General features: G+C 38.9%; 1 protein-coding gene across 5 annotated transcripts in view; it reads right to left on the reverse strand.

Moving 5' to 3' along the window:
- ank1b (ankyrin 1, erythrocytic b) overlaps positions 1-22960 on the reverse strand; it is an 81434-nt gene that overhangs the window by 3624 nt on the left and 54850 nt on the right. For 4 of the 5 annotated variants that reach the window (XM_056262922.1, XM_056262923.1, XM_056262921.1 and 1 more), the window contains 16 exons: positions 21409-21532; positions 21225-21288; positions 19570-19682; positions 19102-19326; positions 15937-16091; positions 15537-15748; positions 14957-15161; positions 14584-14680; positions 13921-14149; positions 13387-13515; positions 10105-10224; positions 8683-8767; positions 7605-7679; positions 7377-7508; positions 6183-6341; positions 780-1434 (listed from right to left, as the gene is read on the reverse strand). In XM_056262922.1, the coding sequence (XP_056118897.1) occupies positions 780-1434; positions 6183-6341; positions 7377-7508; positions 7605-7679; positions 8683-8767; positions 10105-10224; positions 13387-13515; positions 13921-14149; positions 14584-14680; positions 14957-15161; positions 15537-15748; positions 15937-16091; positions 19102-19326; positions 19570-19682; positions 21225-21288; positions 21409-21532 (2779 nt within the window). The remainder of the gene's footprint in view (positions 1-779; positions 1435-6182; positions 6342-7376; positions 7509-7604; positions 7680-8682; positions 8768-10104; positions 10225-13386; positions 13516-13920; positions 14150-14583; positions 14681-14956; positions 15162-15536; positions 15749-15936; positions 16092-19101; positions 19327-19569; positions 19683-21224; positions 21289-21408; positions 21533-22960) is intronic. The other variant, XM_056262924.1, reaches the window with a different exon arrangement.

A 22960-nucleotide genomic window follows, 5' to 3' on the forward strand; every position in this document is an offset into this window, starting at 1 on the left:
TCTGAGGCAAGTAAGAACTATTTGTTCAATTCTCAGCCGATTTTCACACGTATGACATTATTTAATGCCTAATCGTGATATCAAGGTTAAAATTATGGCCAGTGATAGAAGAAAATGCAAACATGACCCTGAGGTTTTCTGCTACATCTGTGGGTGTTTTACCACATCCAAACAGCGACAGAAAATTTTGCGAAAAAATACAGATTTTGTGAAAGAAATTGTGTTTATGAAAAGTTCCTTGACATTATTTACTAACATATTTGTCCACTCCTTTGAAGATTGCAAGTTAAATCAAACATTTTTTTTACTTTGTTTTGTCATTAAAACAGAAACGTTTGACATTTGATGGCTTTTGAAAAATCTTCATTCTTATTTTGTGAAAAAAACTGTAAGTGATTAAAAGTTTTTATTTATATTTTCTATCTCAGCATCCTCGAATTAGGTACTATTAGGCCTTTACAAATCATCAGATTTCCTCCCCCCCCCCCCCCAAGATCCATGGTTGATATCGTGTAATTCTATGAGAATAAGGAAGTCCACATAACAACAATAACGATGAAAGAGAGGAACGATATTGTTGGAATCACTTTCAGAGCGATTTTTTTCCTGCTGATCAAAGAAAAAAACATTTACAGCCAATCAGAATCCACCCGAGTTTAAAGAGCTTGAGCATTTAAAGCGTCGTTGTGTGTTTTGTGGATGCCAACACAGTTAGTGTTCTTGGTGTGAACAGACCTTAATGCTTGTGGAGTAACATGGGATACTAAAGTAATCCATACCTGTCCCCGTTGTGTTCTAGCGCTCGGGTCAGTCCAGTTCTCTCGCATAACTGAGCGTAGAGCTGTTGCCCTGTAAGAACAGAAAACTTTTCCTCTGAACTTGCCCCTTTTCCACCCTTTCCTCCTCCTCTAGTTACACCTATCACACTGCCGCCCGCCGCCGCCGCCCACTCTGTCCTCTTGCCCTCCGACCTCTGACCTCCAGCCTGCCCGTTGTTTGCCTTTGGGACGGCGCCGCTAGCCCATGCCTTTTCCGCACTTGCGGACACTGGCTCGTGCTGTATGTCGTCTTCCTCAAGCTCCTCTTCCTCCTCCTCCTCTTCCAGCTCCATGATGGAGCCGCTGGCCCCGCTGGCTCCACTGCTGGGCCTCCCCAAACTACTGCAGGGCAGGCTCAACGTGTTGGCCTCGGAGTCGTCTGCGCGGCTGCTGCCGTCCAGGGATGAGTCCTCCACGGTCACCAGGGACGGACTGACCCCCGCCGGCCACACCTGTACATCCGACATCTCCATCATGGTGTCCTCCTCAGTGGTGGCGATGGGCGCACACTCCAGGCTTGACACCTCCTGCCAGTAGGGCTCCGCGCCGAGCGGGGAGGGTAGGCTGTACTGCATAGAAGCGGGGGAGAGCAGCTCCTCCTGCACCAGCCCGTAACCTGAGGGATGGCCAGACAAGAAAGGCAACGCTAACACCACACAGACACAGTGGGGGTACGTGGGGAGTCCTGACCCTCTCAGAAAGGTCATGCAGAACACAGTGCTCGGAGTGCACTCAAAGTCTGGAAATATACGTGAACGGATGTGCTTAAATGCAAGGAGTCTTGATTTTAGCATTAGCATTATAACAAGGCCACAGAAAGGTCATTCTGCAGGTCATTCTTGTTCACTCACAACAAGCAATCCACTTTCAAAGTAACCTTTAAAAGAATATTCTGGGGTTTTCAACCTGGGGGCATTTGAAAAATAATGGCTTTAGCATAGTGCATCCTCGTATCATATACAGCCCTGTTGTTCCTGAATAGACTTTTCGGACTATAAAGGTAAGAATAAAACTGTTGTTTCTTCACTCCAATTCACCTGTTTACCATCACCATTTGACATTTTCCCTCTCAAACGCTGAAACAATGCGCTGTTTCCGTGATTGACCAACGCAGGTGAATATGACACACAATTGGGTGTATGTTGCCATAACATTCTAACTTCACATTGTTTCATACTACTCCAGAGCAGGGTTTAATAACCACAGTTAAAAAGCGGTGCTAACCCCAGGTTTAAAAGCAGGGTTCAGAACGCAAGAAAGCCAGGGTCTGGGTCTTGGTTCAAGCCATCAGTTGTTGACTGGATGGAGCTTGCGGTCGATTGTAATAAAGGGGTGGGGCTTATGCTGATGAAACGATTGGAGAAGATTGAGTTATGACATGTTAATTAGACTTAACCGTGTGGGCAAGTGCTCTCACATATAGTGCGGTTGCACTTCGGCGACCCGAGTTCGAGTCCAGGTCCAATTACTCTCTCTTCCCTCCCATGATTTCCTGTCTCTCCTCCTAATGATCTAAATAAAGGCAAAAAGCCACCAAAAAATATAACTTAAAAAAAGAAAATACATGGATGAACCGTTCAAAATAAGTTGATATTAATAATAATAACATGAATTTACTAAATATATAGGGTGAATTTTTATTTCATGCCAACTTTAATGTATTATTCATACGCTAAGGCAATAAAACATTTTAAAAATGTTCATTTAAAGTAAACTGAAATGTTCCCAAAACATTTGCAAACAACGAGGGACATTTAAAATATATCAATATGTTGAAAACCCAGAATATTCCTTTAATATACCTTCCCCCTCCCACATACACACTAATATGCTCGGATTCAGGATTGACTCATGTCTAATCTTTCTTTCTCAAATATGTATGAAAGTTGTGTACATGACCAGCTTAATGAGTATGCAGCAATGGCTTTTCTCTTGTATGTATGGTCAGAATGTAGGATATACATTCCTGGAAGTGTTCAAATGAACATGGAATTGCAATATATATATAACTGATTTGTATTTGCATGATGTGTGCAATAGTATGCATGATTAATACCAACACACAAGAGTATTAAAGAGACATTTTGCATCTTCAGGGTTTCTGCAGGTTTTATAAACGTAAATTTAAGACCTTTTAAGACCAATTAAGGAAAATCAATATGTTCTCTAAATGTAAATGTCTAGGAAGCACACAATGAGTTGTATTAGCAACACTTCAAAGTTTGAAAATACAATTTCCAACAGATCTCCATTACTTTAAAAAAAAATTTTTTTACAAAATAAAAATAGCTTTAAGTTTGAATAGCTCTGCTCGCAAACACATAATAATGGGTAACTTTTACTGTACTTTCCGATCACACTGGAAAAAAAAAGTGATGTTCTTTTTAGTAGTTTTGTCTTGTTTTCCAGTGCAAATATTTAAAAGATTAATACGGACATAAGATAAGAAATCTTGTGAAAATGATTTTATGATTAAAACAAGAACAAATATCTGTCAATGGGTTCAGAAAAATCTACTTAATTCAAATGAAAAAGTCATTTTCATACCCATTGACAGATACTTGTTCTTGTTCAATTTCTCTGGTTTAAGCTAAATTAAAACTTCAATTATTTTTTAAGCTTCACAATGTAAGCATATAAACAAAGTATGCAGAGATATATAAAACATATATGATGATATGACGTGATAGATAACTGATTCCTCATCAATTGTTTTTTTGTAGCATTAAGCTATTATTACTTGTATTCATTTATCAAACAACTGGCATCATATGAGCAAATGTTGTAGCTGTATGTAGGTGAATGGATGCATGGATGGTTGATGTTCCACTGTTGTAAGGAAATGATAATGAAAAGAAGAAATGAAGAAATATCGAAGAAGAGAATGAGGATGATTTATAGTGATGACTTAGTGGAGACCTTCACTGTGCCCCCAGTAATGAGAAAACACACACGTGAGTCCGACACACACAGTGCACACAGTGAGACACAATTCATCTACTGTCACTCAAATACAAAAAAAGCAACACATGTGGCAAATGTGTAAAAGCTTCGTTGATCGTACAAAAGCCACATACGAAGACATACACCTAAACACACACACAGGTACGCGTGCAAATAAATGTAAACACACTCAAACACACATCACATTACAGCACAACCCACAACATAATGCAAAACACAAAATCATGGCTCTGAAACATCTTGATTTCACACACAACATCATTCTGAGTGATCTGATTATGGCCTGACAGAGAGGTTAGATATTTCTCTCACACACACACACACACACGAGATTAGGACTGCGTTCACATCTTTATATTTAATATTGTGAATATTTTTCCAAACGTTGTTTCTATTGTTTAATTGTTCTATGCAACCATTTTAGCCAGATCTCTCTTAGATTTTAATCTTAAAGGATTAACCAGGTATAATAAAGGTTATACAAGTGAAATGTTATCGATTCAGTTTTTAGCCACTAGGGGCCCTAATGACTACACAATTTCCTTTTTTGTGAATACAGTCCATGACATCAGCAACATCACAGAGCCCTGCAGTTGAAAATGGTGTCACACAATCATTGCGTGACACACACAAACACGTTGGAAAAACACCAACAACAGCAATATATCAGTTAACACATAACATTCCAAAAATGCTTCTGCAACATGATATGGTCACAGATCCATTTTCCAGAGCATTATGTAAACTGTTGACAACAGAACAGCAGGGCCTAAAACAACAACATCAATATATTCACCAAAGATGAGAAGAAGAGTTACTGAAGTTACTGAAATTCAGGAGTTCAAGCGCCACTCAGTAAAAATATAAACAGGAAGAAACCCATACGTTGAAAGCATGCCATGCATACACAAGTTTGTTATAGAGCAACATAAACGAAGGCCTCGTTTTAGTCGAAGGCCCAACAAATACCTTTTTCCCCAGAAAAGACAAAGAAAGAGCACGTCAAGCAGCATGCGCATGCGTACAGACACATCACAGGTCCCACACAAAATAGGAATTAGAAAACAAAACAAAACAAAAACTAGAATGACAGGAAAAGAGGAGGCCCAGAGGAGGTCATTATGAGGTCGGAGGTCGAAGAGGAGAGCAGTGAGGAGGAAGAGTAGGGCGGCTGGGCTGCAGATGACATGTTTGGAGAAAGAGAGGAGGAGGAAAAGAGAGAAGGAGAGGTGCAGACACAAGTATGGAGGCCTGTTGTCTTCTCTTTAAGTAATCATCATACGAGCCTACATACTCCTATCTGTGCCTCACTGGCATATTTTTAAAAACACATTCGATTTGTTTTCTGGAGCATAACTGCTACAATATCACTCTCGCTATTTACTTACACAACTGCTCCGTCCTATGCCCTATTTGCATGCTTTTAAATATAAATATATGGGCCTGGTTTCACAGACAGGGTTTAGATTAAGCCAGGATTAGGCCTTAGTTAAATTAGGACATTTACATAGCTTTTACAAACATGCCTTAGAAAAATACGTTACTGGTGTGCATCTTGAGAAATAATGGCACTGACGTATTGTAAGATATATCAGTGCAAGTTGCTTTCGGTTAAAACAGCTCAAACATGCATTTTAGTCTAGGACTAGGTTTAAGTATTGTCTGTGAAACCAGGGGATGATATGGTTTCCCAATGTCATTTTTGCCCAATATCATTTTTCTATATAAAGTTTTATTGAAATTTGCATAGTATTTGCCAATTGCATTTCACCAAATTATACTATCATGCTATGCGTATTGCAATTGCATAGAACCTTTTTGTAAGTTTGGACGAGAAAATATGAGAAAAACATATATACAGTATATAAATATTATGGTAATGGGAAAATTTTTAATAAAGGATATAAACTGTATAACATTTCATACACACACACACACACACACACACACACTCCCACTCCAATGTTCCCATTATCATAATTACTTTGACTTATATATATATTGCTATACAAATTTGTATTTGCATTTGTTATGTACCTGTTGCACTGAAGCAAATCTCATATTTGTCAAGTAATGCCATCACGTGATAACAGTTTTTCCCTACTGAGAGGTTTGTTTAGTAATAATGAATGGAAAAGGCTGAAAATGGTGGCATTGCCATGGCATGCCTGATTAATCAGTGGAAAAAAAATAGATAAATAGAAAAGAATTCTCATTAAATCCTGTCTCGTACCCAAATTTCATGCTCTAGATTTTGGGAGACTAGAGCTAGTATGCAATTAGCGGCCAGCCCATGCAGCTTCAAACATCTAAGCCTTGCTTTACATGGAGTCTAATGTCAGTTCATTGATAAACGGACAGAGGATTAGAAGATCAGTGCAAGCTGCAGTCTGTTCTTACCATTGATGACACTAGGTGAAAGCAGAGTGGAGTCCCGATCATCCAGCCTGCAGGCTCCTTCCTCCACCGCCCCGGGAAGACCCTGTGGAGCCTGAGCCTCCAGACACTTCACAATATCTGCCCGGTCAATGTTCTTCAACGCTCCATAAAGGTTCTCCACTGAAGATATGATGATGGAGGAAGTGTTATAGTAGCATGCAGAGACAAGGAAACTGTCATAAAGAGTAAAACTAGTTTCTGTAAATGAAATAATTCTGTGTATGTTATAGTTTTGTGCTTTTAATTTCAGTTTAGTTTTAGTTCGTTTCAGCAGTGCTTTGCAGTTAAATTTACTGTTTCTGGCCATGACAACTTTTTATGGCAATAGTTTTGCTTAGTTTATAATAATAATACTGATGTATCCACCGTATTTTTAACACAAGAGTGGATGTGGCCATTTGTAACTTAAATGTGCAAGGCTTCTGGTCTCATCTGCTTTGTTATTTTAACTGAACAAAAACAGTCCATTATGAAACGCTGGTAAGTAGAGCAAATAGTTTTACCGTTTTATTCATCTTTGTTATTCATCTGGATACTTCCCTATAGCGGCTGATGAGTCAGAAGTCTCGCACGTTCACACAAAGTAGCTTACTAACATGTTGCCACACCCTAATGAAAAAAACGTATACCAAAATATATTTTAAATACATTTATTTCATACTAAGTACACTACAAGTCCATTTATATATTTACTGACATATCGCTTGAGACTTACTGATATAAATATTATAATTAAACTTTATTTGGAGTACTTCTTTAATGCACAATGCACATTCTTTAATATTAAGCCTAAATGTGTTTTAATATCACTATTAGTAAGGATATTAAATGCAAGATATTTAAAGTGTACCTAAAGTATATTTGCAATAGTTCCATTTTAGCATAGTATATCTTTAGTTGGACCACTATTTCTTGATATCTAAAGTGCATTAAGTACAAAATTATTTGTTCCAATTTAGCAGATTTGAAGCATACCAATTTAGTATACTAAAAGTACAACTGCAGGATAGTTATGTTACATAAGTTCATAAATATGTAAATGTATTTGTAGCATAAAATAAATGTATTTCAATTACATTTTAGTATATTTATTTTTCACTAGGGAAGGCGGATAAAGTCACAAAGTGGTAGAGTGTTTTTATTACGGATCCTCACTCTTGGCTTTCTTGCCCTCTCGACTAACCCACAGGTTGAGCAGAGCCAAACTCTGGTCCAGGAGAGAGTTGGGATTCTCCACTCTCATCCGGTTAATGTCATCCACACTGAACTGTAGTTCCCTCCCAAGTTCTACAACGAAACCAGACGGAAGCAATTATAGAATGTGAGTTGAGGGGAAAAAGACTGAGAGGTAATGAAAAGAGATACAAGAGGCAAAGCTCTTACCGGTCCAGCTCAGTCCCAGCTGTTCTGCTATTACTGTGATCTTTAGCTCAGTTCTCTCCATGACATTTACAGTGGCTGAATCAAAGACAAAATATACCACAGTTTTCACAGACGGTCCAATGATGAAACACTTTAATAACATACCCAGCTTACAACTTTATGCTAGTGGATAATATATATTACACTGTGGCTTTTCCTGAAAAACCCAGGAGACTTAATATAATAAACACTATACTATAGATCACATATACAATATAACCATATCCTTGGGTTGGTTAGTATATGGTCTTATCGGTCATATATAAATATATATATTTATATATATATATATATTTATATATGAATAATGAACATGTTCAGTAAAGATCTTGTCAATAAAGACATGAAAAACAGGAATGTAATGAAAACGGCCTCTTCTTGAAAGGCATCCATATATTTTATTGAGAACTATATATGAAATCAATGTAATGACATTAAAGCCACTATACTGTATGGTAAAACATCCTGTAAAAATGACCAGATCCAGTAAAATGACTAAGATTAGTTATAACTGATGACTGAAACTATAACGTTGATCGATACTTACCAAGAACTGGTCAAAATCTGCACACTACATACATTAGTTGGCTTCATCCGCTTCGAGAACAATGAAGATGTGATGCGTTTCGGACGGCAAAGCCACCTTGAACCTCCCGAACCCCCTCTATAATCACTCCTCCAACCTTCTACACGTCTAAACAGGCAACTTTTAACAGTCCTTTTCCTTTAAAGCTCATTCTCAAAGCTAGAGTTTGCCATGCTAAGAGTATTTACTCTGGAATCAAACCAGCACCATGCGTTTCATTACTGCTCATTCGCTCAGTAAATGTAAGGGCCACCCGTTTCTCTGAATTGTTTGTGTTAGATGTGGCCCCTGTGAGTGCAATCCCAGCATCACCCTCATAAAAGAGGGCAGTGCTCAGCATCCAATGCCCAGTCACAGCCATGCATGAGAGATTGGGCAGGTATAGAAGCAAGGATATGGGTACAGCATTCAGAAGCCCCCCTCCTCCACAGCTAAGGGGACGTTATGTCTTACCCAGGCTGGACTCGTTCAGGGCGCTGTACCTCTCCCTCAGGGCGAGAGGGGTCAACGTTCTCCGCCGCTCATCGCTACCCACCACCTGAGAGAAAAAAATTATTATGCACAGTGCTACAGCAGTTTTGTCATTCATACAGTATTTTATTGGAGCATGTAGCTCTATGCACATCAAGGCAAAGTGCTCATGTATAAAAATAGCTTGAAGGTGTTGTAATACACAGGAAGAGAATCTGAAGACAATATTACATCTGAAATGCCAACTGTACCAACTCCTTTTATTTCCCTTTTTTAATTTTTCAAACTTTTTATTTTCACATTTGACGAGCATTTGATGTGAGGATAGGATGAAACCAAGATGAATTGTGCAATACATTACATACTTTTTTAATGTCTTTAATGTGCATCATTTTTTTCCATTTTATGTTTGGTCTCAGTTTCTTTCCTGCATTTTTTCAGAAATATAGTGTAGCCACAGAAACACACTGAGGACAGAGGGAATGAGAATAAGTCAAGCTCAAACCTCCATCACCTATATTAGCCCCAAGACTTAAAGTATTAGGAGCAAATGTGCTGACTGCTGTGGCATGGCCCCAACTTCTCTTTCAATTTTAATCCATTTAAGTAGATTTTAATCAGTTTAACTGGAATGACAATGGTTTATGTAGCCTGAACAATATATGTACCTTTAAGGAATATCTTGAGATATTTCTAGATATATCCTAAATGTCATGTTCACAAAAAAAGAACGACAATTTCTTAGAGTTAGAGTGGTCTACTCTAGACAATACATATAGTAACTCCATTATGAGCTGGTGATTAGTTACTTATAACAAATTCATATGAATGTCATTCGAGTTTGGAAGGTCATAAAAAATACTTTTAGACAGGATTAGTTTTCCAAACATTTGGAATTTTTTTTAATTAATTTTTTAATTAAAAAAAAAGTTTTTATTTTAAACTTAATTGACAGATTCTTAAATAACATTTATTTATAAATAATATATTTAAAAAAAAAATGATAAGTATTTATTGATATGTTTTACATATTTATGTACGTAGTTCATTAGTTAGTTATTATTTTGAAGTACAATATTTTATTTTAATCTTGTTTTAATGTTGGATGTGATTCCAGCGGGTAGTCCTTGAACCATCAACTGCTATTTACCAAGAAAATAGATTAAAATTCACATTGAACAGTGGAATATCAGCAATCACAGACATTCGAATGCACATGGAATTGGATTTCTCAGAGGCTGCCCAAGTTAGTCCAAAAATCAGTTTTTCTTTTACTGAGGTTGAGTGACAAAACACAGCTGTGATCAATGTGTTTCTGTGAAACAAAAACTTCTCGTCAGTATAGAGTTCGTGAGATCATGTGCAGGTGTAAGTGATCACAGAGGTAATGAACAGCGACAGCACCTTGACACAGGGAGGCATGGTGATGTTGAGGTTGCACAGCACGTGTTGCGTGTCCTCGTACTTGGTGGACTTGCGCAGGAAGGACAGGAACCCGGTGGCTTCCTTATTGCCGTCTCTCACCTGATGAACCAGGGGAAATGGAGAGGGAGGGAGAAACAGATGGAGAGAGGAGAACAGGATGAAAGAGAGGAGGGAAAATGAGGCGAAGGTCAAATAAGAACAAAAGAGAGGGGGAAGATGAATAAAGGGAGAAAGAGAAGAAAGAGAGAGGTAGAGAAAGAGAGAGATTAAAGGTGTTAGACAGAGCAGCTGCCCGGCTGTGACTCATACAGGTTGACGGGAGGTGGGGAAGGGGATGGAGGCAGTCCATAGGCAGGCGAGAGACAGAGAGATTTACCTTTACTTTTACCTGGCCGTCTGTGAGATCAGACAGTAAGTGAGTGACCGTGAGAGAGAGAGAGAGAGACAGTGAGACAGACATACAGACAGGCAGGCAGGCAGGCTAGAAGGTGAAAGAGTTAAGGGCATGCTCACGTGACTAATACAACAGTTACGAGGTGAACCACTACGCCACAGAGCCAAAAATACAACACAGAGCAGCTCGTCTGTGGCTGACCAATCACAGAAAGAGATGCAGAGTGTAAGCCACAATGACAGACACCAAAATGAAGGGAGGGAGACAAGTGAAGAGAGAAAGACAGCACTGGGAAAAATCAGAGACACTGAAGACAAGGGCTGCACGATTTGGACCAAAAATATTGACAAATATTGATTCCAACTGCGATATGATAAAGATGTAACATCTCATATTGCTTACTTAAAGAACCAAATAGCATAACATTACATGGAAACAGAAGCTCTCAAAAACTAGGCAAACAATGCCTTTTGGTCGTTTTATCCACGCTCTACTGCCAGTAAAAAAAAAATAAGTGTTACTATTTAAGGGTGTTCACAATTGAGTCCTCTTAAAAAGAAAATGATCCAAAAGTGAACCGAGTTAAAAAAAGTACCCAGTTCTGTTTGGATTCACACTGGAAGTGGACTTGAAAGAGGACACGCATATCTTTATATCTTTTGTCCAGTCTTTTGACCACTTTATCTCTTTTGTCAACTTTCCACTCACACATTTAAAAAACAAACAAACAAACAAAAAAAAACACCACTTCAACATTAGTATTATTCTAACAATAAAAATACTACTACTAATAATTTAATAATATAATTAATTAATTTAATAATTAATGTAATTAATATTACATACAATATTAATACAACAGAATTTATTATAAAATAGTATAATAATTGGACATAATAAATAATAATTTCATATTAGAATGTGATTTATTAATATGATCTAGAATATTAGAATAACACATTTTTATAAAATAGTATAATAACTTGACATAATAAATTATAAATAATAATAATAATTTTATATTAGAATATTATTTATTAAAGCTCCAGTCCGTAACTTGTTTGGGTCAAAAATTATCCAAAATAAATTTGAGCAAGAACATAACCAGCCAGTGTTCAAAACTATCTGCTTGCTGTAGCTCGATTCAAAATGGTAAGCTTATAATAATATTTTTAATTCCAGTGGTACTGGTGGATTTCCGCGGGAGATTCGAGCATGTCTTTGCGTCATTACGTCACATCTGTACACATAAAGAAGGAGTCTCGGCTAGTAGGCGATATTGCGAGTGAGGATGTTGGAGGTGGAGATTTATAGCCTTTTCTCACAGCACTTGATATAATTAAACTTAATTTGATGGCGGATCCAAAAAGGTTCAAACGACAATCACCAGTGACAACTAGAGATTCACCCGCTGTAAAATGCAAAAGACTTTGGACTGAGAGTTTGGAAAAAGAGACTGCAACCGGACCCATGCGAAGACAAGGATACATATCTGAAGGGCATTACATGTAGTCACGCAATGCCGACGTTGTTAACATTAACAATTTGAGAACAAAGTATAATTTGCGCGGTTTGACGTGATATGATAATCGATCGTTAAATTTCATCAGTGCGCTTTATGTTACTTTGTTACTTTATGTTACAAGTAATGTTACTTACTTGTTCAGATTACATTTTAGGGTGAAAATTCGTATGTTGGTCATACTTCCAAAAAGTAGAATCTGTGATTCTGAATGCCTGTATCCACACTGGCGCGGTGACTGACAGCTGCACATTCTCCTCAAAACATTGGATTCTTCCGCGCTGTGCCGTGCCGAGGTACAACTCACGTAAAGTTGATAATTCCGCGAATGACTGAAATTGCAGATTTCAAACAGAGATGGCGATAAAGAGGAAAAACTGCGGACTGCAGCTTTAATATTATCTAGAATATTAATGTCACATCAGCCAGCTGGAGTGCCCACGATCTCCGCCAGAGGGCACTCCTTTAGTCTCTTGTGCAATCTCATCATGAACTCCATTTCCCAGTATCCATTGCCTGTTCTCATTATGTGTGATTACATTCAGCTGTGTGTCATTATCTGGTTAGCTTTGCCTATACAGTAAAAGCCCAGTGTTTTCAGTCATTCGTTGCGAAGTCTTGTATTTGTGTTACACTGCCATTCTGAGCGATACACTGGTTTTCTGTGTCTTGGTTTTTGATTCTCTGCTTGTTGTTCTGGATTACCCTGTTTGCCTGTGTTTCTTGGACCTTGTTTTATATTTGAATTGTTTGACCCTTGGCCTGTTATATGGATTACGATTCTGGATTGTCCCAATAACACTGCATTTGGATCTCCAACCCTAGTCTCGGAGCAGTTTGTAACAATTAAAATAATAATATATTATAAAATAGCCATAATCAGCATCTGTAATATTCCTGTTATAATTTTTAGCTTTGACCCAGTGTCACATTATTAGATTTTAATAACTTCTATAATGACAAAATGTTTGAAATTGCATTCTTGTAAAAATATAGTTAACAAGAAGCACTTTACGCTCACAATGGACACTATAAAGAAAGTGCAGTGCAAGCTTTAATTGAACGCTCTGGGGTCACACTAGGCCATTTTATTTTGAATACATGTGCAGCCCTACTGAAGACATTAGGGAGTACATAAAATTGACAAGATGATCAGACAATGCTAACACACACACACACACACACACACACACAAGATGACACTCAATGACACAAATAAGTGTAGGTTGACTGAAAAAATTATATTTTTAAAACAAGGGAAGCCGACATGAACTTATCAGCCTATATTTCCTAAGACACTCTCACGGATAGACAGAAATAGATAGGGAAAGACAGATGTACAGACCTTTACAGAGACAGGTAGCCGGTTGTCTCTGAAGGCCTGGAAACTGAAGCTACGAGGCTGCTGGGTTGCTTTCCTCACGGGCACCAGGTTTCCAGAACATTCTAAGTGCAGCGGCATCCCCTCCATCACCTGTGGGAGGAAAAGGAAGGAGTAACACAAGGAGAGCAGTGATTCAGAATGAGTCAGAGACTTAGCGTTAATGTAGCGAGTCGACGTCATTATGTACAGTACACAGCTGCATCATAAACTTGCATTTTATTACTTATTCCCTTTGAAAATGCTGAAAAATTTGTTAAAAATGAGATCTAAACTGCATTGTAAGAACAGAATCCTATAAATTAAAACTTTAAGAAAAATTCAAATGAGGCAAGACACATCATGCATTGCAAAATGCACATCAAACACATTCAGAAAAGACACTGGTGTTAAAAAACAATGCTAAAAGAAAATTGATCCTATTTATTTTTCTGATTTTTTTTAGTGTACATCAGAAAAATATATATGACATATACATATGCTTTTATGTCAGCTAACCTCAATGTCCCTGCTGCGGGCCACCTCGGAGAAGTTCTCGTGCAACTCAAGGGTTTTGTCTATTTTGTCATCAGTCATGCAGTAACAGCGCAGGCGGCCCTCTCTGGCATCGTTCATCTTAGCAAATACAACAAATTTGGCCATGTATGGAACTGACATCAGCTCACGGTACAGCAGGTTGGCGAAGGTCACGGCCTCTGCCGTTCGTGGACAGTCCGCCAGCCAGAACCTGCAGCGAAACAGCGGACAGACACACGTACAATAGGGTCACAAGAGACAATGTTTACATGTAAATGTGTATAAATATAAATGGGCTGTAATGGCAGCTGCCAGGACCCTGACGGGGGAATTCACCAAGAATGAATTGTTTTCAACGTTAATTGTGCAAAGAAAATAGTGCTGAGGCTTTTGAATAAAGCACAATTTAGAATGAGCCTAATTTACAGTAAAATGAGGTATGTTAGCGATGAAAAGAATGGCAATGACCTTATATTATTTATGGTACAGTGCTATTTTAACACATTTAGTGACTGCTTAAAACAGATATAGGTGTTTAATAAATAAGATGCATCTTTTTGTACAGAAATACAACGCACAATGTAGTGCAACTGTTCAGTAAATTTGCTCCAAGATGCTTTATCCTTGAATGCTTTTGTGTCTCACCTTGCAGACACATTGGTGGTGAAGTTGGCACAGTTGTGGGAATACATGAGCTTGGTAGTGCCAGTGATGTCTTCCCACTGAGCTGGAGCGGTGCCACCTGCAGAAGGTTTACATTTTTTTTTATAAAATCCTTTTTTTTTTTCAACCAACACCATCTGGAATGAACTTGCTGAGTCTATCTTTATCCCAGTGTCCCTCTCCAGGCAGGACACCAGTCTGTTTCAGCCTTTTCCAAGCAGCCTGGCAGGACAGCTACATCAAATCTGGCCGAGGCTGGAAAAGACTGGCGTTCAAGACAATCTTCCTTTCTCCCAAACACAAATATCAATTTCAGACAATGTTTTCTTTGAAATATATCAGAACCGGACTGTACCAATAACACTGCAGAGGAGGCGGAGGCTAGTAGTGTCTCCTTCGCCGGCATCGCGTGCACTCTCCCTCCAAGATGGAGGTAAAGGGATACGCAGCCCAATTGGTCGATGGAATTTGCGCCGACGAGGCTCTACTGTCACAACGGGACTGAATGTGGCCTGGTTTCCTAATTGCCGAGTCAGCAGCTCATCAGGGATTGGCTGGGCCTGGGTAGAGACAAGAGAAGAAGAAAAAGACACAAAGATTCATAAATCAGTTATTCCTGAGATCATTTTCAGTCATTCTCGTCTGAATTTATGCACCAACCTTGAAACTATATTTTAAATGTATATATTTATAAATAATAATAATAATTTTGTATTATTAATTTTATAATTACGATCTTATTTTTTACAATGTGTACAGCATTTTAAATAAACGTTTTGCCCTACAATACATAATTGTAAAGATCATCATCAAAGGTAAAAAAGAAAGAAAGTTGCACTCATAATCAAGTTCAGTTTAAATGGGCATGACGCTTCTGGTTCTAATGTGTGATTATATTGCTTTACTGTCAATCTCTCTACATTTTGAAAACTCACCTGTAGGCCAAGTCGGACCCTCTTAGTGACCGCCGTGTCGGGGAAAATGGCCTGGACCTGGGGCACCAGCTTACTTATCAGCTGACCTCCCTCTGGGCCAATAAGATCGCTCTCCTGTTGGACACGTGACACCACAGCAAAGTAAAGAGGGAAGTCTGTGGAAATTATGCGCCGGATTCTTTTCTTCTCCAGCTCCTCCTGATTTTCCAGATCTGATGAAGGCACCCAGAGAAAACAAGGTCATAAGGTCAGTCTTACAGAAATAATTGTGGGGGAAATGTAATGTAAAGTGATATGTAATTTGTCTTCTAGTACCTCCTGCTACATTACTGAAAGAGAAAATAAAACTCTTTTCTCTTTGGGCTTATGGAAATTCCTCTTAGTGAAACATAAAACCTACCTTCATCCATTCCATTGAGGATGGTCTCCAGAACATCATCGCCATAGCGATTCCGATGCTCTTTCCATACGGAGCCATTCTCACTTCGCAGAACCACTAGTTCCCGATCACCTCGGCTCAAGGAAGCAAAATGAGGGATCTCCACTATCACTGGCCTGAATGGAATGATGGGAAAGTGCAAGAGCATTAGTTGAAAATATCTTTATTTGACAACAAGACTCTGAGTGAATACAATAAGGATTAATTCAGAATGAAGAATGGACTTTCTCCATTCTGTCTTTCTCAGGCTACATCTACATGAATCCAGATACATTTGAAAATGGGGTTTTAGTTTTAAAAACCTGCACACAAAAGTTGTTCGTCCGCACTGAAACATCAGAAAATACTTAAATCATCTTAATGCATGTGTAAAATGTGATAAAAGCTTGAGATGACACCAGACATAATAAAGTTCTCACGTTATTCTACTAGCTAAAAAACTACTATAAAACTTGCTAATTGTTTTATTAGCAAAATATACTGGTGCATCCAGGTCACACTCAAAATCTCTATTCCATGTATGGTCTAAATTGCAATTCGCCTTTGGCTAAGCCACACCCTAGAATGTAGATTGACCAATCACAGCGCAGCCAAGAACGAGCTCCCACAGAGGTCCGACACTTTTTAACAGCGCTTCATTGACTTAAACACAGGAGTCTCATATTTTTGGTCTCGGCAGGCTATTACCGTCGTAGTTTTATCAAAAATATGGTTAAACGTTGTGCCTTGGGCATTTGTAACACAGATACGCGTTTCCCAGAGAGGTTGGAGGGGGGTGTGCGTTTTTTTCCCTTCCCAAACCGAAGTCAAATCCTGACAAGTGTCGTCTAGCACACGCTGCTAATAAATACAACGTTATACTCGCGTAGTCCGTTTGCTTTGTAATAACGATTATAGAAGTGAATAGAGACCTACCCAGCTTTGCATGAACAGTGTTGCTCCTTGATATTGTTAGTCCCAGCCTCCGTCTCGATTAGTAGGATATGCGGTGGTTCATTTTTTGACTGTGACCGGTATGCTTTTGCCTCTATTTGGATGCCTTGTTGTTCCTTGCGTTTCACCTGTATGTCGTGAATATAGCCTTCGAACGTATATTGCAGCCCCTTTTGCCTACTTCTATCGGACACTTTATTTGCTGCTTTATAAAAGTTTGATAAAATTTCAGCAGGAAGAGCTGTCACAGCATAAGCCATGTTGATACCAGAGCCCAGATGAAGTTTGTTTGTCGGACGTAGCAACAGTAACTAAGGGGGGCGGGGCTTAGCCAAAGGCGAATTGCCCTCAAGTTTTGCCACAGGACAGCAATTGCAAGTACATTTTTTTGTCATTTTGTTTTTGGAATGTAATATGAAGATTGTAATGTAATATGAAGACACATAGCACATGTCCCTATAACCGTAGATATCTATTGGTAAAATATGTCACATGACTGAACATCAGTGTTGGGGAAGTTACTTTTAAAAAGTAGTGTAACACGTTACTCGTTACTTCTTTAAAAAAGTAATCCGTTACTTTACTTAGTTACCCCATATAGAAAGTAACTTTTTACGTTACTCGTTACTTTTACGTTACTTTTATGTTGCTTGACTTTGGGCAGAACCCAATATCTGTTCCTAAATGTGTAGGCCTACATAAAGTTCTACTATGCATAATGCCATATATAATGCCATAAATGCATAATGCATTTTTCAACAAATTTTATATTTATGAAGAAATGCCGGTTAATGGATAGGCATATGCATGGGCGGCGCTAGGGAGGGGCTAGAAAGAAAGCCCCCAAGAAAGACCAAAGCACCCCGTTAGCACCCCCAAAAATCATTTCTGGAAGTAATTATATTCAGGCTGTATTCTATGGAAGTCCTGAACCGCATGGTGAAGAAAAAATCTTGTTATTTAGACATAATAAGGGGACATTCTAATCTGCATTAAGCCAAATTAAGCGTTCTTATAATGGTTTTCTATGGGAGGAAAATGCTTAACGTGTAAGTAAACACGTTGCGTTCATATTCTGGGCTCATCTGATTTTTTGTACATAGTATAGCCTACTTTATTATGATTTTAGTATCATAATGATTGATAAATGCACGCACAATTATCCGTGAACTTGATAAATGTTGCAGATATGTTTTACTATGCACGTAAACAAATGCCTTTCAACTTATGTGTGCAAAATTCAGAATTAAATGAATGTGCAGCAATATACAAATAGAGAGTCTGTAGGCCTACTATAGCCTACGTGTTGTAGCCATTAAATAAGCGCATTTAGTTTCATATTTGTTAAAATATTATAATGTTATTTTTTTTCTATCTATGCTGATTATGAAAAGTGAACAGCGCGAGTAAGATGATGCGCAATATATCGGGAGACATTGAGTCAATCAGACATGATTTTGACCACTTCATTAAGTTTTGTTTTGAAGAAAACCTTTCTTTAAAGCGAATTTCGTTTTGTATAAATTGTATCTTAATTTTAATCAATTTTTTATCGACCAAATGCCTGCAAGTAAGAAGCAAATATAGGAGACAATATAATCATGGAAGCGCCGGCGTGGTCACTTGCATTGCACGTGAACTGGAGCATCTCATCATAAATTAACCGAAACTCAACGTATAGAATTTAAGCTTGAAATGTCTAAAACGAAACAATTCAAAACGAAAAGAAATAGGCTACTCTCTGATTATGTAATCCATTATGTGCATTTCTCTCTGGGGCGTTCACTACGGAGATGGCGATCGCGGTCAAATCTATCAAATGACGGAGACCGCTGTCAAATCCCAGGGACAGATAATCTGTCCCTGGGGAAAGTAACGTTGCGCCGAATTGAAAAAGGAACTACATTTCGTTACCAAATTTTCAGTAGTAGCGCGTTACACTACTTTTTACCCGAAAAAGTAGTTATGTTACTGTAACGCGTTACTTTGTAACGCGTTACACACAACACTGCTGAACATGCATCATCGTTTTTGAATACTTCCGTGTTCACAGCCCACACTGTGAACATTTGCATTTTCAAATGTATCCGGATTAATGTAGGCGTAGCCTCAGTCCTACTAAAAGAATCATTCATGGTATCACAACTAGAATAGCAAGCAATTGCCATCCTTATTGCACAAGCACACACTTACCCTAGAAACTGCATACTGGAAGGCCCTAGAGAGATAATACGAGATGCCAGTCCCTCTCCCTCCACTAGAGGAGGTGGGGTGGTGAGTTTCTGCGGTTTGACCAGACGGCACGTGATACGTGTGGGGGCAGCGCAGGTGCGTGGCGGGATGATCACACGCAGACCATTATGCCTGCTGCCCCGCATGGACCCGCCTCTCGCATCCACCATGAAGCTGACCAGAAACCTGTCAAACAACCAGTCGGTGAGCAAATCAGGCACAATGAATTTTCAAAACAACCGGAAGCCCAGTATAAATCCAAAACCTCTTCAAAAGAGCCTACTCCTAGACACAAGATGACAGTGAAGACAGGTATAAAAATAAGCATTTATGGCCAACAGATAAATACGGAGATAAAAGCGGTGAGAAGTGTTCGTAACGTCCGTTTACTGGATTTGTTTAGGATGAATGTGAATTATGTGCACTGACCCAGTGTGGATGGGGCTGGCCACTGGGCTAACGTTGTCTGAGGTCTCTGTGGCTGGACTACTGGGGATTAGAGAGTCCTCGTCATACTCCTTTGGCAAAGGGACAGGTGTGTGCTGCAGACACACAGGAGTAGCACAGACCACACAGACACAAAGACACACACAAACAGAGGTACAATGACAGCTTTATGAGCGTAAAAGAGAGAAAAGGTCAACTCTGCTCGGATAACCAGGTCATAGCAGCTGGTCAAGCTGTTTAGAAATAGGGTTAATTAACTCAAGCTTCTTCCAGCTTAGCCAAGCTGGTTTACCAGTCCTAACCAGCTTTAAAAAAGGTTTACCAGGTTAGACCAGTGCTTCTCAACCAGGGCCTCAGCAAACTTTCAGGTGGGCCTTAAAATTACTTAAATGGGTCATGACACGAGAAATCAAATTTGCCTTGATCTTTTGACATATAAGAGGTCTTTGTACCATTAAACATCCTGCAAGTTTCATAGCTTAAAACATCATTCATTCTTTATGAACAAAGCATTTATTCAACCAACCTCCAAAAATGGCTCATTTGGATATTGTGGGATTTGTGACGTCACATGGCCTCCAGAGCAAGACATTAACGAATAGTTATATATCATCGCACCATAGGCTCGCCCACTTGCATTCACTCGCTTAAGAGCTGACATTGGCCTACACTGTATGTGAGCGTGTGTTGCATTGAGTCAAAAGCACACAGGACCCATTATAATCACTGATGCTGTCTACACTGGATACAGATGTGCGTTACTTCAAGCTGAAGAGTGAAAGAACGTTTGCTTTGATGCATTCTGCTTAAACAGCTTTTGCATCTGTACAGACTTCAGAAGGATCCCAGCGTCAGAAACAAGTGCACGGTTTATTTTAATGGCGTCCTGGATCGTGTCGGAGGATTATGTTTGTTCGGAGCATTTTGTTTTGTCAATGAGGCATAACTGAAGCAGCCAACTGTATCGGATCTGACAGCAGCTGCATCACAAACCATAAGTAAATGATTTCATGAAGCTTTGTCTGTAAATAACGGTTTTATATGGATAATGTTTTCAAAGCACTTACACACGTGCAATTTCCTATGCAATGACGTTAGCCAATCATAACAGTGATCATTTACTAACAATCCTTAAAGGAGCTGCCCTTTAAAACTGATAGTTTCAGACAGGGTAAAAATAAAGGTTGAAAATAAAAAATAAAAAATAATAAAAAATAAAAATGAAATAATTTTTTTTTCTTCTAGTTATGCAAAGCACTAAAATATTGTATTGGGTTATCCTTAATCTTTATCCAGTAAACCCTGAATCAATGAATGGAAAAGTCATGTAAATTCATTGGTCAAAAGACTAGGAACCCTGCATAACATTCAGTACTTAAAACCTCTGGAACACAACATTTTTACTATTTAAATTTTTGTTTTAATTAACAGAAACAAGAAGTGCCAATAGATTCAAATAAATTTTGAAAAACACATTGAGGGCAAAGGGGGCCTTCAAATATTGTTCTGGACTAAAGGTTGAGAACTGCTGGCTTAGACTAACAAATAAAAATCTTTGACCATTTAGATAACACCAGACCTGGATTTTTCAGCAAGGAATTTCTTATTTCAGCACATAAAGCAGAAAAGTACAATACCTGGTCCAACATGACAGTTTCAGGTGACACACATGGAATTCTGGGAATTGCGGGTGAGTAAGGTCTAGAGAGAATGAAGGAAATAGTTGTAATCTGACTGCTTTATTTTAAAGTAAAAAAAATGATTCTGTTCTAGCATGTTAGCCAAAGGACAAAATCGTTGCATTGTGCTCTTGTGACCTACGTCGTGCCCATCCCGCTCTCAAAATCTCTCAGGGTTTTCTTGGGGGACAGAAAATCATCATCCTGGTCTTTTAGGTCATCCAGCTTCAAATAGCGAGCCCCATCCATCCCGAGAAGTTCATCACCTACATACAGCACAAAATATGTCACAGACACTGATGTAGGAGGTTTGCAGGAAAAAGGATGATTAAGAGAAAGGAAGGAAAGCTCAGAAGTCATTTCAGCATTCACAATCCATCATTCCCGGTCGAGCACAAACAAGAACCTTCACTCATTCACTCATTCAAGTCCAAGCAATGAAGTCATACACACAGAGAGCCAATGGAAAACAAAGAAATCAAGAAATTCAGTAAGATTTCATGGTATTGGTTACTGAAGTGGGCATGCCCGGTAGTGCAGAGAAGATCACACTTAATCTGCATGGGAGAGGTTGTTTGATGTTATTGTAGGGGCTTAATCACAGGTGTTCAGAGACGCGTAAAACATACACTGTGTCATTTTGGAGCCCTCTGCTGAGTCAAATAATCATCATCAATTAGTAAAATTATTCACTCCCAGTGTGACTCCCTTAATGTTTGGATAAAGAGAACCTCATCTATGGGTGTTCCTTCAACTACGGGCTCTACGGGTCCCAGCGGTTGATTTTTATCGAAACAAACACATTTAAAAGTTTTTTCATGTCTTCATTATTTATTTTTGATAGTTTCCCAATACCTTTTATGTATAACTTTTATAGTTTTACCCGTTTTTCAAATTATAAAAATCCCGTATGTGTGTATATATATATATATATATATGTACACTCACCGGCCACTTTATTAGGTACCCCATGCTAGTAACGGGTTGGACCCCCTTTTGCCTTCAGAACTGCCTCAATTCTTCGTGGCATAGATTCAACAAGGTGCTGGAAGCATTCCTCAGGGAGTTTGGTCCATATTGACATGATGGCATCACACAGTTGCCGCAGATTTGTCGGCTGCACATCCATGATGCGAATCTCCCGTTCCACCACATCCCAAAGATGCTCTATTGGGTTGAGATCTGGTGACTGTGGAGGCCATTTTAGTACAGTGAACTCATTGTCATGTTCAAGAAACCAATTTGAAATGATTAGAGCTTTGTGACATGGTGGAAGTAGCCATCAGAGGATGGGTACATGGTGGCCATAAAGGGATGGACATGGTCAGAAACAATGCTCAGGTAGGCCGTGGCATTTAAACGATGCCCAATTGGCACTAAGGGGCCTAAAGTGTGCCAGGAAAACATCCCCCACACCATTACACCACCACCACCAGCCTGCACAGTGGTAACAAGGCATGATGGTTCCATGTTCTCATTCTGTTTACGCCAAATTCTGACTCTAACATCTGAATGTCTCAACAGAAATCGAGACTCATCAGACCAGGCAACATTTTTCCAGTCTTCAACTGTTCAATTTTGGTGAGCTCTTGCAAATTGTAGCCTCTTTTTCCTATTTGTAGTGGAGATGAGTGGTACCCGGTGGAGTCTTCTGCTGTTGTAGCCCATCCGCCTCAAGGTTGTGCGTGTTGTGG

The sequence above is a fragment of the Rhinichthys klamathensis genome, unplaced genomic scaffold (genome assembly GCF_029890125.1).
Source record: "Rhinichthys klamathensis goyatoka isolate OS25496 unplaced genomic scaffold, OSU_Roscu_1.1 h1tg000197l_1, whole genome shotgun sequence".
Taxonomy (NCBI): Eukaryota; Metazoa; Chordata; class Actinopteri; order Cypriniformes; family Leuciscidae; genus Rhinichthys; species Rhinichthys klamathensis.